The sequence below is a fragment of the Macrobrachium rosenbergii genome, chromosome 14 (assembly GCF_040412425.1).
Source record: "Macrobrachium rosenbergii isolate ZJJX-2024 chromosome 14, ASM4041242v1, whole genome shotgun sequence".
Taxonomy (NCBI): domain Eukaryota; kingdom Metazoa; phylum Arthropoda; class Malacostraca; order Decapoda; family Palaemonidae; genus Macrobrachium; species Macrobrachium rosenbergii.
The window spans coordinates 54,973,493-54,991,142 of record NC_089754.1 but is presented as its reverse complement, the minus strand read 5'-3'; the positions used below and the strand labels follow the sequence as shown (position 1 = coordinate 54,991,142).

General features: G+C 34.8%; 1 protein-coding gene across 24 annotated transcripts in view; it reads right to left on the bottom strand.

The window, feature by feature from the left end:
- Nucleotides 1–17,650, bottom strand: part of kat80 (katanin 80) — a 214,553-nt gene that overhangs the window by 16,263 nt on the left and 180,640 nt on the right. For 9 of the 24 annotated variants that reach the window (XM_067116965.1, XM_067116964.1, XM_067116974.1 and 6 more), the window contains 2 exons: nt 13,979–14,032; nt 9,407–9,590 (listed from right to left, as the gene is read on the bottom strand). In XM_067116965.1, coding sequence (XP_066973066.1) covers nt 9,407–9,590; nt 13,979–14,032 — 238 coding nt within the window. Of the gene's footprint in view, nt 1–3,259; nt 3,377–9,406; nt 9,591–13,978; nt 14,033–17,650 lie in introns of all 24 variants that reach the window. The other 15 variants (XM_067116971.1, XM_067116976.1, XM_067116970.1 and 12 more) reach the window with 3 other exon arrangements.

Here is a 17,650-nt window from a genome sequence, read left to right as displayed (position 1 = left end):
AAAGCTCTGGTCAGTGTAAAGAAATGCCTAGCTTCATTCATTTACCTGTAATCTTCATCTTATCATTACTCCTTGCTTTCAATACAAGTATTTAATATTATATAGACTCTTTGAGTAAACAACACTTTATCAGTCTTGACATAAAATCTGATTGCATGCAATAACTTATAGGTTACACCATTGTCACTTTAATAAAAAAAAAGCATGCAAAAAACAGGCTTTCACATGCAATAATGCTTCAAACAAAAATATTCAGTATACTTCACAACAAATACCATACAAATCATGCAGTCCTCCACCAAAGTTTAATGGTAATTATATTGAAAATCAACCAACTTAATACATACATAGTATTTTAGATCCATACACACATTATTTCTATATACTTATGTGGTAGTATTTTATATTTAATCTAAAATCTCCAAAGCATGCAAATAAAAGGATATTTTGTAGTGCCCATCTAAATTACACAACTTTGCGGAGAATTTCATCACCAACTGAAGCATAATAGATGCACAGCTGCAAATTACAAGTATAACTAATACTCAGTACACCTAAGTAAACAGTTAATATTTCCCACAGCAAACCTAAAATTCTCATTATTATTAACAATACTCGAAAATCATGAAAACATCCAGTAAATGAAGAATCACAATGATACCAGGACTCAGAGAAAATCTAACCAAAGTCCCCCATATGACGTTATACACGTAACAAAATAAAGCATTTAAAAACAAAGAACTTTTCTATCAATGGTTTAATGACAGCATGCAAAACAAGCTTCAATTCCCCTCTTGTTACCTACAGTTAATATATGCATACAACTGCAAATGACAGTTTCTATTGGAGCACTGGGGGGATACTTATTACAGAAGACAATCACCAAGATGTACAAATGTACAACTACTGTATACCAAAAAAATAACAGCAGTTTCAGGATTTCAGTCTTCATGCCTATGGACACATCCTTACATCTCAGCCTCTTTTGTCCAATAATTAACAAATTTGTAAATGAGAAAATCTAGCAATAAATCATCAAGACTGAACCTATATCTTCACTGTCTTCTTGAAATCTACAGACAATCATCTATATCAATACCTTGTCACTACTGATATGACTACTCATGATCTACCACCTGAAGTGCGCTGTGTAATGCTACATTAACAGTCAGCACTGCAACAAATGTTATCATAAAAAGCTTCTAAAAAGCTCAATTTTTCCAAGGCAACATACAATTATCTTTTTAAATAATATTTATTTTTCAATGCAAAGCTATTACTTATAATATAGTCCATTTTGTGTGTCACATGAAGTTCCAGACACATGTCTTCAGTGGGCAAATGAAGGTCAGCTGCAACCAGCAGCCTCATGCACGTGCTTCTGGTTAAGTGGGGTTGGGAGTTGCCACTTTGATTGTAAGTAATGGGGTTGTAGGAAAAATGAACTTTCTTTGTACAGATATAAAATTAATTCACTGCAAACCCAATAGTAATTAAACTATTGTCCCATTAACAAATTAGGTGGGAGGGAGCTGAACTCCTGACACCCCAGCATAGGTGACAGATACATGTAGGATCTAACTGAGAGCTCCTGAAATGAAGATTTGTAAAAAAGAACAGATGTCTTGCCAAGTTAAGCCTGTCAGTGGGGAAAAAGTACAGTACTGTATGACCATCTGGAAGTTCAAGAAGCATAAGACCTTATCTATTCTGTATCCAAATACCTGTACCTGCAAGATGCATCCTAAAGAAAGAAACTTGCAAAAGTCATTTGGCATATCCAAAGGCCAGCCATTACAATAATCTAGCTTTTTTTGTTAAATATTATGTAGAGAATGCCCTGATTTCAAAAACGAGATCCTTAACCTGAGCAGCCTCTCCAAGACACTGTAGTGTACTCTTTGAAATGATCCTTTTGAGCAAGAAGGCGATGGTATTTTTTGTTACTTATTTCTTATTGTGACCTGTAGAAAGGGAAAGCCTGGACAAGGCTTCCCTTGAGTCCTAGTTCTGTGAAGATAGGAACATACTGCTCTAACTGGACAAAGAAATTGGTTTTCTGCATTCTTAGCTTGGGAAAAAAAAGATGGGACGACAAAGAAAAGCACTAACAATGTAGGGAATAATCTGTATAATAATTAATTCCAACACAAAAATGTGTACACAAGGTAAAAATACAAGGTAAAAGAGAAAACACAATAAAGTTAACTCAAAAACCAGCAATACGAAAAAATATGAAAGTGAGAAAAGAATAAGATCTTACTCCTAAAGAAGCATGTCACCAGACTTCCACTGATTACACTGTATATATATAATATCTGAGCTAGTAGAAAACAAACTGCCAGTGACTTGAATACAGTTAACTAACTACCTAATAGTGGATTGCTGTTTAGTACAAAACATACAAAAAATGAAAGTAAATGAATGCCCTGAAAAACAAAAAAATTCTAATGGTCGTAAACAAATGAAGCTTCAGAGGAAAAATACTTTCAGTATATTTTCAGCAACCTACCTAAGAAACAGCAATGAAAATCCCCATCCAGTATGATGACAAAACTAAGCTGAAGTTTTTAGATGTAAATTTTATGAATATTGCAAAATGAAAAGGAGAATAGTATACCATAATTATAAAAGAAAATAAACTATCAATGTTATGATGACATATTAAAGCAATCTTTAGAATAACCCAAAATGACAGAGGATCTCCGTGAACTGTCAACCAGTCAGTAGACACAAGAAGCGAGAAAGCTAGCCACTGGGGGCCTGGGGAACCATATGTGCATGCGCTAAGCTACCGAAGACTAACATGTCTTGGATTTCATACAATTTACTAAATGGACTATATCATAAGTAATCAAAATGATTCATGTATCAAAGATATACAGTACAAGCGAGAAACCTAAGGCACTGTCATGCCCATACATGAAATACTCATTTTATGATTGAGAATAAAATATAAAATCAGATGCTTCATTACATGAGCTCAAAGAATGTTCCTGTGCAAAAGCATTATGGTGTGGATAGGTTTGAGAATTTTTTCTTGTTAAAAAAAAAAAAAACTCTCCAAAATTAACATGAATACTGGAGAAAAAAAACAACATTGACGTACTTGGAATTTTTCTATGACATATAAGCTACTGCACCTATCATGAATGTTAGATATCAAGTGCTTAATTCTGTTATGTACTTGGGACAAAGAGACTGGACATAAGAGAACTCAAAAGACCTCACTGGCTAGGGACAGCAAAAAACAGGGTACCTGTGAGGTGAAGAACAGGCAGACTGTTCCTGCGATGAGCCACGACGCTCATAAAGGCTTGGAAAGCTTGTCGACTGAGATGGAGAAGTCGGAGCTTGATTATTTCCACCTTCGTACCTAACCATAAATAAACTTTTGTTACAGTCCACAAGAACACATTTCTGTAGGTGTCTTCTCGATTCCTCTGTGCTGACAAGTTTACATTCACAAAATCAGGCAAACACATACAAAAAGAAAAACAATAAAATGCCAATTGTCTGGTCATACACTTATTTTATTAGTGTATTTGAACTGCTAGCTTCAGTAATTACATCAAACCTGAACTTACACTAAGATGTTTCCATGGGAAAAAACTGATTAGAAAAAATTTAAGCAAGTTTACTACTTATTATTAGCCAACATTCTTGGTCTTCAAGTATCCGGCACAATTCCCTTTTGTTTACTTTATAAAAGAAGAGCAATGGTAGCCTGTAGGTAGCTGGATTACTTCTGTGTAGTCTGACCAATCACCTGTGAGTGATTAGCAAGGCTGGGAGGCAGGATCTCTATTATAGGTAATGGGTTTGTATGAAGTAATTCTTTTTAAAAAAGTGTTCCACCATAAACCCAGTGCTTATAATTACTACAAATCACAATTTAGGTGTTCCCACCATAGTTGCTGGATACCCCTGAATTTCCTCACTCGGACTAGTAGATCTGATTTGGAGTTTCTGGAAGTGACCAGAAACTGTACCTAAGGCTTTGAGAGAAACTGAAGAGGTATATTCATATGGTAGAAACCCTGCTAATGGCAGTAAATTTAAGTTTAGGACCATAGCGTACCCCTAGAAAAGGACTAAGCACTCACCAACCATGTAAGACTTGGGGTGAATAACCTCAAGAAAGTCTGTCTCAAAGTATATACCATAATGGGAAATGAAAGGATGACTCAGGTCATAATAATGATAAATCAATTGAGTCTGGGAGCTCAAAAGAAGCAGGTACCACCTGTCCCAATGCTATTACAGGTCCTATTCACGCAGCCCAGCCACAAGATTTTGATTAAAAGGTATGGTAGTTAGAAAGCTCTGATTTCATGGACAAGCACCTTAATCTGCACTGCTTCACCGTCCATCACATTCCTATGTCATCAAGACAACTTGCTTAATTAACAAATAAACAGTATTGCTTGTCAATAGCGTCTTGGAACATCCTGTAGAAAGGAACTTTCTAAACAGTTTATCTGAAGTCTTTGGTTCTTTGAAAATTACTGAAAGTCCTTTTTGTGTCTGCCCTGTGCTGGGCCAGATGGTATTGTGAAAGTTGCACTGGACTGATCTTGGCTATTTGGGATTTGTGTTTCAAGTACAATGTCAGCTGTAACGACATATCCATTGATATCCAAACATTAGTTCATCTTTCAGGTTGCTTTAACAATAATACATTTCCCTGCAGCACCACACTATTTGTGCAAATTCACCTGACAAGACTGCATCCACAATAACTCTGCATCTGCTATGTCCATGGGTAATTTCAATTTATTTGACATATTCAAGAGGCAGCAAAAAAATGGGGGGGTGCCGACAGAATTAATGCTGGCTGAAAAAAAAAACAAAAAACAACAAAACCCTTACGCAGTCAGCAAAGATATCTTCACGGTAGAATTAACAAATTTATTATTTCACAAAAATATGAAGAAATCAATGAAAAAACTGAAGTGATTTGTGATTTAAGTGATTAAAATGCTTTCAAACAGTCCAGGAAATTCCTGGGAAATCAGCAAACAATGTTACACACATACACAAAAAGTGAGACAATCAAATGCTAGGGGCAGAGGGATCCATATACTCATGGACATGGCTATCATCACTCTTCTCATCTATCGAACGAAAAATGGGAGTGTCTGGGGCATCAAAGATTATGAAAGAGAACTCATAATAAGTGTTGGGTTTGCTGTGAGGCAAATTCACTATCACCTCAACTTAACAGACTTCAACTTACTGAATATGACCAAGTCAGGAAAAATAAAATTCATACTTTGTACTTAACAGAATAATACAGTAAGCATGCTAATGCTAGACACACTGGATGTTGAAATGAATGCAACTGATGCTGGCCAATTTAAGCCCTTTACAACTTGGGTTCTTTGATTCAAGGGTAACTAGCCAATCATGTGTTTGTCTACCTTGTAAAGAGCCTGCTCATTATATCAAAATGTGAACTTTTTTGTTGGTGCTGATGCAAGGACACTAAAACCTAAATAAAACAAACCTATATACAACATTTGTTATATATGTGTGTGACTCTTCAAGCGTGTCATTGTGCTACCTTTTCTCTTGCATATGAAGAAATCTATAATAAAATTTCTGACTGGTTTTTATAACAAACATCATGTTCACATACCATATATAAAGATTAATTCTTTAATTTGTGAGCTTTAGAAAGGAAGTTAAATTTTATAGATAGGCATCACGGCAAATTCATTAATAACACGCCCATACACACATTACGAAAGCTACAATGTACAAGTAATAAAAAAATGAACTGAGGTCATTTACTGTAAATGTCAATTTGATGACTTGCACTCCAATATTAATGGCAGCATTTTAAACTGTTATATTTATCAAAAAATACAATGAATTGATGCACAACAAGAGAGGGAGAAATGAATGACATGTTCACATATCTGCCGCACCAGTTCTCAGATTTTGTTATGTATCAGGCTCCCAAACTGTCCATTAGGTTGAAGTGGTACTTTATGTAACCATAATTTGGGGTAACCTACATATTTACTTTCCTCCAACTTGTAAAGTACGACATGACACTGGTGCTAGCATTGCATCAAAACAATTTTTGTTCGAGAAAGATATTCAAGGTTCTGATGGAAATATGTAAATCACATTAAAATTTTTGTCTACACAACACAGCTTTATGCTATACCATACTCATCACAGACTATAAGAAAGTGACAGACAAAAGCTTTGTGCCCTTAATATCATGCTTCACTAGTGGTACAGAGTACGACAAAATAAAATAAAAAAAAAACTAAAAATGTACACGAACTGTGGAAATGTAATAATTTTAATAAATTGCTGAAATCCATTCAAGAAAGCAAAACAATCACTCTTCAGTATCTAAATATAGGCCCTAAGCAATAAACTTATATTATATACTTGAAGCATATGCATGTGTGCTTTGTGTATTCATGTAGGAAAGCACAGATTCTTGACAATCCAGATTATTCTTATACAAAAATTTACTCTGCCTCTTTCCTAACAAGAGGCAACCATGTCTTTGAAAACTGCAGAGAATTTACAAATAAATTGTAATGACTCTCATTAATGGCATTTTTAAAAAAAAGGTATCTGATATTTCACAAAATTTAAAGGATAAGCTAGTATGGACAAAATATCTCTATATGGTCCCCAAAAATTTTGTTCATCACAAACCTATCATTTACCTACAGCCCACATTTAAAATCATCAAATGCCCCAAACCATGCGGTCAGCAGTAGCGTTTCTCATACAACAGTTCACAGCTTTGCAGAGTGCCACAGACAAGAACTTCATGATAGCATTGCCAATCATACTTATTGAATCTATATTTCAGATTTATTTCCATCTCCAGCATTCATATTTTTCATATATCTCTTCAACAATTCTTAAGATTTTTCTCTTGATTTTAGTGTTTAAGCAAGCCCTTGAAAGCTGAGATTTGTGGCTCAATGGTTTAGCTGAGCTGTTTGTTCAAAACTAACTTGGCATCAAGTTTAAAAGGGTTAACCCTTGCCACGTCCTGAACTTTCACCAAACATAGGTCATTCTGACATAAACAAGTATCTTATTTGCTGCATTTTTCCTAGCATAAGTTTGCCATATTTATTTGGTTTTCTACAGTTCTTGTGTTACCCTAAGCCTTGTACATTCTATACAGTATTTGGGTTATTCTCCTAGCTTTAATGTTCATGAGTAAGTCTGGAACCTTTTTCTTAGTGCCAATGTTTCAAGCAATTGTCAATTCATTGGTAGCTGAGCTTAGGTTTTTCAGATTTATATATTTTTCTTGTACTTACTTGTGAATTCAATGATTACTTTGAGTAATTAGATTCATTTAAGATACTTTGAGTAACTAGGTTCATTTACGATAAGTTCTATTTTATAACTGATTCTGTGACCTTGAGTACTGTATATTTGATTTCACTTCACTATCAAAGTACTGCCTTTATATTTACAGTACACGTCAGTGGCTTGAGTATACATGCTGGGATTTATAATTGTGTTTTCCCCAATTCGACTGTGACTTTAATTACCCTTCAAGAAGCCACAGTGTATTCATGATAGCTTGCCAGGTTAAACCTATCACACCTTTATGTCCAACATTAACAGGGACCCTCATTTGCTGTATAATGTGCATCAGGGACAGGTGTGTACTTACATTATCTGTCCAATACAGAACTGGTTTCCCTTCTGCATGGATGCAATGTCTGACCAAGAAATCCTATTCTGCTTCTAAGTCATCTGTCTTGACTCTTTGTGCCAAAGGGAAATAGTCCTCTCCCATGTTTTTTTCCTCTTTGGACAGAGTTAGTGGATCTACCAAAACTCTGTCTGGACTATCCCAAGGTATCAGTGGCAGCCTAAAAGCCTTCAGCTCTTCTCGCAGTGCCTTTTTCTGCTGGGGTGACAACAGCAGAACATATTGGCTTCGAGACTCAGTTTAAGCCGTTTATCTACTTATGAATCCAGGAGCACACACGAAAGCTTGCAATCAATGCCCAAGACAACTGCATATCCACTCTCTCTCTACAAATCCAAGATTGATAAGTTGTCTTCATCACCAGAAACAGAAATTTTTCTTTTGACTGAGATTATGACACTGGATGTATTTCATGGTGTTGATTTACTGGAGCAAACAACAAACCAATGTCATCTCCTGGATCAACCTTTCAGGAGCTTCTACAAAATGGAGGGCAACTCAGTTTAGGTTTTAATAAATTCAAGAACTAACTCTCTCTCTCTCATATAAACTGTTGTTTATGTTAAATACTGGTCTACATTACACTTAGGTTGGGAGGTGTTTCAAGGAATACTCAAGCATTTTCAATTTTTGCAGGGACCTGGCACCCTTGGTCCCCAAAACATCTGAGGGACAAATGCCTTGATTTTTCATACAAATCCATCATTTGTATGACAAATTCCCTACTTTCAACCCTGTTACCTATAGCTTTGTTCTTTTGCTCTGAATATGTGATTCTAGGTGATGCAAACAAATCTACAACCAATCCTCTTCTGTATTTTAGATGCAAGACTGCATGGTCTGGGACAATCATACCATGAATGTGGGCTGCATATGAGTGATGGATTTGTAAAAAAAAAAAAATACTCTGTTATTGAAAAACCAATCAATTGTCCTTATATAAAAAGACATCACAATTAGTTACTTAAAGTACTAATAAACATATGGATACATATTCATTCCCCTTCAAACAAATAGTTCTGACTCCCCGTAAACTGGTGGTGAAAACGCGTGGCAAGTTCTTTGTCAAACAGGATGTTGGTAGGTGTAAAAATTCTGTACAACAAGTGTACAACCAATCAATAACTCAAGAGGTTTAAATGTAAAAGAAAATGGCAAGATCAAAGACTGCAATTTTAGATGCAAGACATAAAGGCACTCAAAAGAAACAATACACGCAAGATACACACCACCATATCCAGTATATGCAAATGGAAGAACTGCAAATATACAGTGTTTCAAGAAAATAGGATATTACCATCTTAAAAAGCAATGTTGTCTTGAGTTCATTTTAAAAGACCAATATAGAGCAAAAAATATTACACTCCCTACATCTTACTTACCATCTAGTCTACACAGCTTTGCACTAATCATAAAACTATGATCTATAAAATGCAAATCCTACAAAATGATCAACATCCTCACCAACATGATAGGCTGGATGATGTAAGCCATAGAAAAGGACAATGAAAATTAGTAAAACAGTTCTTGATGAAGAAGGATGACTAGCCATAACTACTCCCATTATAAAATACTTTTAAATTCTACATCTGTTAAGCTTTTGCTCCACTTCTTATGCTTAATACTCAAAATGAGTATCTCTAATAACTACTCTCCAAATAAAGCTACAATCACAAGTCTGTCTTTAAATACCTTGGTGTAACAGTTTCCCTGGGTGTTGCTATCGGTCGCGGTAGATGAGACACTACGTGTGCAGAGCCTCTTCTGCCCGGGTCAGGACTATTTGCCCGAACTACAGAAGCTGGAGGAGGAACTGCTCTCATGGGTTCTGGTTTTATGACATCAGGACTTGTCATTACTTGTGGCACCATGGGATCTATAGAAGACAAGTCACAAAAAGACACCATGATTAACTTTGGATGATGGTGTGACAATCACAGCATTCACTTACTATGATGCAATATTATGAAACATTATGAACATACAGTAGAGTATATGTAAGTAAATTATATGAATTTATGAAACAAAATACTTCTATTTCTCCACACTATGAGTCAATTCATTTTTCACTAAAATACCTGAGAGTTTAAGGTGACAGCCTTTGCTGTTATTAAAGTACATCACAAAACCTACCTACCAAAGAAATAAATGACTGAATATTTATGCACCAGCATAAGAGTAATAACATTTTTGATAGAAAATTAGACAGTTCATGGGAACATGCCACCTTAAACAAATCAGGTTACATAACACAAACATCAACATATTATTTAAGATGCCAGCTGCCCTTTTGTAATATTCATCACAACAGGGGTATTCTAATAAGTCAACTGCTCAAATGTAATATTCATAACAATCAACTGCCTATCTGCAATATTCATGTATTTCACAAAGCAGGTGATGATTCAAAGGGGTCAGCTGACACCTCAACTAAAGAAATTGAGAAACCTAAAATTTTGACATTTTTCTCGTTTATGGCGTGGCAATATAAAACATTACCTATTTCAAAATTCACTGATGTCCCGTTGTTACAGGAAATTTTTTGTATCCATACCACTAAGTGGATAATTTGCATTTGGTCAGTACAATATATCGAGATAAAAATTAAAAATTCTACTGAAAAGTATCATCAAAACTGACTTGTGGCACCTTTTTCCCATTAATGCAAGAAGCCCAGTCCCTGGAATAACATAAGTAAGGTCAGTAGCCTTGAAACCCTAGGCAAGCTGCTGTAAGATTACAGGTCTTATGCTGTAACATATACGACCTCATACAATTATTTTTCCATCATTTTTGTACCGTGTTAATTCCACTCATACTGCATCGTTAAATCTAGAGAGAATAAGGATTAGTAATTTTTAGAATGGTACAAGCAAAATAATTACAATGGTTTTTGTGATAATATTGACATATGCAATGTCTTTATTCCTGGTATATATAATATACCAATATAGTACATGCAGATTTTCACCCCCAAAAACCTAGCCAGCCCAATTAATATGTCAGTTATTTATCTCTAATATTCATCATGTTATGAGCACCATAAAAAGCTAAATCTAAAAAACTACAGTCTGATTTGCTGAATTGTATGTCAATGTCTGTTATCTTTAAAAATGTCAATATATGAAAAGATACAGAAATCTTTAAGACAGCCCAGCTGAGAGGAAATGACAAACACATACACCTTACCCATTTCTTTTTCTACCTTAACAGAAATCTAGTTGCATATACCGTTTATTGTAAACATATTTAGAAAATGAACAATCTTGTAAATGAATGACTAAAGCATACTTAAATATGCCGTAATCTGAGAACATTTTCTTTCTTTCACTAACAATATCAGGGCAATGAAACCAATTACAATTTCCTTGATTTGTATCCCATACAGGCAAGACAAAATGGTTCATACTGAATTAAACTGAGTCATGGGTTTGTCATTTGCTTTCAAAGGATCCTAGATCATCTGTAAATTGTTTGGACTCTAAGTTCATTTTAAACTATTTTTATTATTTTATGAAGAAAGAATACCAAGGATGCACAACATTTTCAGCTTATGCAGGTGGGCTCTGAAAAATGATTTTACATAAATTCAGTGACATTTATATTCAACAGAACAGAAAAGAACATAAATTCAGTGACATTCATATTCAACAGAACACAAAAGTTATTGACAGTTTTATATACACATGCATTATATAGTACACATACATGTTATTGCTAATATTACTTTCACAGTTTATGTACTGTATTGCACAGGAACTGTGACTGTAAGTGGTTTCTAGTGCTATGTGCCGTGTGAAAAGTGTAATATAAATCCTAAGCCTAATTTGAAGTCCATGCGAAGAAGTTTAATTTCTTTGCTATTTTTGTTTAATTGTTTTGCTACTTTTGTGGTACAGTTGGGGCATCAGAAATGTTTCTGGCATTCACCTTACATCATATAATAAAAATACACGTCGCTAACTTTTACTATGATTAAAGAGCAAATTATGTATTTTTGGTCTGGGAATATATCCCACAGTAAGGAAACACTGTATACAATCATCTCCTAAAAGCAGTGATGGGAAGGAAGGAAGGAAGGAAGGAAGGAAGGAAGGAAGGAAGGAAGGAAGGAAGGAAGAAGTGACACTTAAGAGCATTTAAAAGAATAGCCCTTAAGCTTAGCCTACACTAAGCTACTCTGGAACCTTACTCTAACCTTGCAATTTATTTAGCTGCCCTGTGCACGCACACACATTTGGCCAATAACACAATGAAAATAAAGAATAAAAAAAAAGTATATTTCATTTATCTTAAATTAGTAAACATTTTACAGCCTAAGCTGACCAAGGACACGGTAAGTCTGATAAGAGATGTCAAGGACTAAGCTATCTTTTCTGGCCTAGAGTTAAGAGACAGACTTGGAGGAGTGCTGTTAACATTTTAATATAAAAATACAGTAATAGGTTATTCTCATGTATAAGGCAACATAAAACATAAACAATGGTGAACGTGTACCAGTTTAAATTAAACTGGTGGATGTTTGTGAGAAGAGTATTCCAGCCTACAGAACTCAATTCCTTAGTGAGTCAAGCAACCAAGCAAGATACAAGTAAATTGGGACATTAATCGCACGAAAAGATGAGTGCAGGGATTTTTTAAAACATGCCAATTGAAAACATAGCATGTTTATAAATCTAGGATTGACAATTAACAATTGTTGTGCACCTTGTGTAATTGCACTGTACATTAAAAAGAGAAATATCCTTTCTATCTCTCTCTTCACATCATAAGTGGCCAGGTCAGCCTACTCTTCCCACAAACATCCTTAAATTTAAGGTAAGAAATGCAGAAAACTTTTTACTGTTTAATTCTGTTTATTTGCACATTATAATAGCCCATTCCTAAATATGTTAGCTAGGATACCCTGCTCTAGATTAGACTGTTGTAGTCACAAAGTGCAGTCAAAGGCACTGTGTGGTTAAGGAAAAATTGTACGAGAGGTGTCACTGCAGTTGGAAGATATGCTGGTCATCTATGCTAAGTTGGAAGCTTGAGAGCAAAGAATGGCAATTCAGAAATTTCAAGGAGGCCAAAGAAGGCCAATGAGCTGTCCTTGTTCAAATAAAAATGTGAATATGGTGTTAACAATTCAAAACTTTAAGACACATTCTTTAATGAACCAGGTACTATATAAGCCAAAATTATCTGCTTTGTGGTGACACAGCCCTAAAATTAAAACACAAATCAATATTCATATTCATACAATACCATTACAGCACCCCCATCTACAGCATGCTTTATAACTAAGGGAGACCTTATATATATCCTGCCTGAATACAAAAATACTTCCACAAAAGATACTAAGGTTGAATAATGTGTGCTATAAGAAGTATCTATGTTAAAATTTGGTAATGAAAACTATGGTATTAAAAAGCTTAAACATCTCAAAATAAATTATGTTAAAAAGCAGATGTGAAAGCATGGGAGGAAAATGCTGAGGTTCAACATCTATTGATATTGATCCAGACAAGGGTTGCTAATTGTAGAATAAAAAATTCAACCGCAAGGTCCCAAAGAATACCAAAAAGCACCTCTATCCAGTTATAATATATATCTTAGCATTCTCAAATTCTATCCTTCTTCTGAAGCAGTTACACCAGTTGTCAGTCCGCTATAATTCTTTATCCAAAAAAACCAAAGGCATAAAATCTGCACGTGCAAAATCTCACTTCCTACAATTAATCCTGCTGCAGACAGCTATATAAAGCAAAAATAATAATCTATATCTTGGGATGGATACTGCTCCTATCCCTTTACCTGTAATTTGACACACAAAAATGTCCTCAAAAATCACTATCAACAAATGCTGCACACCTGGCATTATGCTTTTACAGTGTGCCATGCAACTAGAATGATTAAAAAGCTGAGAATTTCCAACGAGGAATTCAGGAAAAACAAAAATCAAATGAAGAGGCATTATCATCATGTATGATAAATACATGAATCTTCTTAACACCCCCACGAAAAGCCTTAATATTATTAAAAGTAAGTATCCTAGAGGGCAATAATAATGTTTAAAGTACACTAATCCTATTTATCAACATGACAAATCCCAATGCACACACTGTTATCTCTTAGTCCTACCACAAACGTATTCCGTCCTTTAATAAAAAGTATTACTTATACAGTATATCTCCTTCAACACCACTCCCATCATTTATCAGCATTTCCTTTTCAGAGGTACTGGTCAAGCAAAGGGCAAATGGGCATGGGACTACATACCATTATTATTATTAACAGAAGCAGGGGGTTCAGGAAGAGGAGGCGTTCTCTGTACTGCAAGCAAAGAAGAATAAATAAATACCAGTAAATAAACAAAATATGTGACTGACTGGCCATAACTGTACTGCATACTGAATCAAGCTGTTGAACTACACACAAGTAATGTCTAGACGGGATATGTGCCCTAGTACTTTAAAGCAGCTCACTCTGCCAAAAATCCCATGAAAGGGAAACAATGTATTAATAAGTGGGAAAAGGAAAATACCACAGTAGTAAGTAACAACTTTTCAATTCATAAGAATCATAATGAATTACGTTGCAATATTGGCTTATAGCCTAACAATGAATCTACAAGGCAACTTTCACAAAAAAGGTAACTAGTTATAAAGCAATGCCAATTTCTTTCAAATACACCCTACTCATAACCCATTCATGGATCTTTAGTGTGTCTCAGACACTGCACTCTTCAGTCCAATAGACTGAAGAAATATAATAATGTTTTGGTAAATGCACCAACCGGAGCCTCAGGTACCCATCAACCAACCGCCACACTTTTCATGTAGTCTGGATAGTAGGTTTTAGATCATCTGCAATATCATAAAGCAAGAAATCATGAATGATGGCTTGTGGGGAAAATATCAATTTTTATTTATATTTTTTCATCACAACCCATGATTCATTTACAAATTGCAATTTAGGTGGAAGGTCTGGGCGACTGAATGGCCAAATGCAGTGACTAACACCTTGTATGCTGCTTAGTCCAGCTGGGCAAAGTTAATGCACTCGTAGGTTGCAACTGAGGCTCAATCCAAATAGGTTGACTAACTAATGCCAAGGAGCCTTGCACATATCTGATGGAAGACCCTGATTCCCCAAACTGAGACTGCCTGTTACCACATAATGCCTTCCAACAAATGTGTGAACTATCTCAACTCCATCTTCCTCTTCCCAAAATTTTAATGAAGATGTTTAATGCACGGTGACTATGCATATTGGATCCTGCACTCTGAAATAATGGAATCTCGAGGATATGAGAGAAATAATGGCATCTCAGGGCTTTCTGCAATTCTGCAGCAAGGAATAATCTTGGAATTGTGGTCCGCTTTTAACAGCTCTACATAGACAAGAAAATTGGGGTGCAAGATCAATCAGGCTCTGAAACTCCAGATGGTGTATGCACTAAGCTGCAACTGATTTTCTTGTCTACTGGACAAGAGTGTAGTGTCTAGGACATTCAAAGATCCACAAATGTATATAAGTGATGGCCTTGTTTATAAATCAGTAACATATCTGATGCAAAGGGAGTTACAAAAATATACAATTATACAGCAAGTTAACCTCAGAAGTAAATTTATAAAATTCTAAAAGATAAAATATTAAATTGCCTATGTCATAGCCATAATATAACATGAGAGCTTTTGTAAATAAAGGATTTTATATACAGTATTCCTGAAATAGACTTCTTTATTGAGAGTTATACTTCCAAGTGTGCATGGCAATGCTAAATTTAGTCTTCAAAGGCCACTACTTTAAAGAGTTGAAAAATTGCAGAGAGAGCATATTGCAGCAGAGAATTTAGCTATAACATACAATTCTGAAAGCAATGCAGTTAATTCTCTTATACTGTTATAAACTCAAAATTTTGGAGTATTATACATACCTAATACAGCATCAACAACGTCAAAACACATTTAACAATCATACTATATAAAATGCGAAGAGCGTTCGTATATTTTTTCCTATGTGCAACAGTGTTCCAGTCCAGGAACAGTTATCTTACTACTAGTTGCTATATAAGTGTGCAAAATGAAGGCACAATACCTTGGTTTGAGCTCCAGGACAGTACATAAAATCCTTAAAGCATGGACTTGCCATCTCAACCCTTTCTTATATTACTAGTATGTATATATATGATATATACAACATATAAAACAATATTTTCTATACAAGTACAGAATCTACATAAAAATAATGGATGAGTAACATTTCTAGAAACTCACAGGACTGGCCCTAAGAGAGAGAGAGAGAGAGAGAGAGAGAGAGAGAGAGAGAGAGAGAGAGAGAGAGAGAGAGAGAGAGAGAGAGATTAATCACATAAGTGGGAAGACACTACAGGACACTTCAAAATAATCAACAGACCACTTGATAATGCATTTACATAGCAACACAATAGGCACATGTCCAATACACATAAAAAATAAAAAAACCAACCCCTGATGTGAAAGAACTTATAGATAATTGAATAAATTATGTTAATCAGTAAAGATAATAACATAAAATGCAAGATAAATTGAAGAAATCATCACAGTACAATCACTGACTTAATCAAAGAGATAAAGGTAAGACAAGTGTTCTCAGCAAGGGAAAGTTTCATTTGTCAACTACAACTTTGTCTGTTCTATAAATGCAATTTGTCACTCAGTGTACAATCTCTTACTAAGTATCACAGCAACTGTAAAAGTGGGTCTGTAAACTCTCTTATATAAAAATGGCAAAAAATCAAAATGAACATATTTTCCAAAAACTGAATCTTACCAATGTCTATTTTATGCAAGGCCCCTTGTGAACATACCATTATCTTAAAAATTACCAAAATTTATAAACATTTTTGTTTTTCACTATTCTGCATTTATTACTTATGTGATTTTTCACTTACAAATAATCTTCATGACCAAATTATTCTGACCTAGTGAAGCCTGTAGGGGATACCACCTTCAACATGCCGTACACAGTAATTTGTGGGAGAAATCAAATCTTTTTATAGTGTCCCTTCAGCCCCAAGCTCTATTCCTTTAGGTCTTTTTCCCAATATCTCTTGCTAGGTATTGTAATTTTCATCCAACATCAATGAAAAAAAAATTCTTTTGGACCTGCTCTGCAAGTGTCTAGAAATGTGACTGTGATCTGAATACCTATTTTATTATACTAAAAATATGTCCCTGTGAGGATGTTACCCAACAGGGAATCCATTCCCGTCTGGAAAACACTCCTCATAGAAATTAATACCATTGGTGGAATAATATTTATCAGTTTTTGTAATTTGAAATTAGTATAGCATATTATCTTTTTTGTTTTAACTAGCATCCTGTATAAACCAACATTCAGGTATATACCAAAGAGTTGAAAATAGTATATCCTGTATAAACCAACATTCAGGTATATATATATCAAAGAGTTCAACATTCCGGTATATATCAAAGTTTAAAATTGTACAATCTCAAAAACTTTATGCTGTGCTTTTAGAAATCCATTCCAAAACTTAATGAAAACATGAATGTGCTTTTGCAAATAATTTGCCATGAACAATGATTATAATAAAAAAAAATGGCATCAACAAAATCCTATCTTTTTTTTAAGCAAATGTCAGTCCACAAAATACCAAGATGAAGCCAGAACATAAACCCCAAGATAACAACTGTGCAGACAACAGCTTTATTCAACAAAGCAGTATCTTTGACCAGGAAACAACAAATATACATAAAATTAATCTGTTCCTGAACATAAAAAAAAAAGCCTAACAGTGAAGTGGCTGATAAAATGAATAATGCAAATGAGAACTATCACCCGTGAACTTTACCATGAGATGTTCCAGAAAACACTGTGCAGCTTTTATCTTACTTGGGTGTGATTTTGGAGTGCAGAAAGTGATGTGCCACTCACAGAAAACCATCA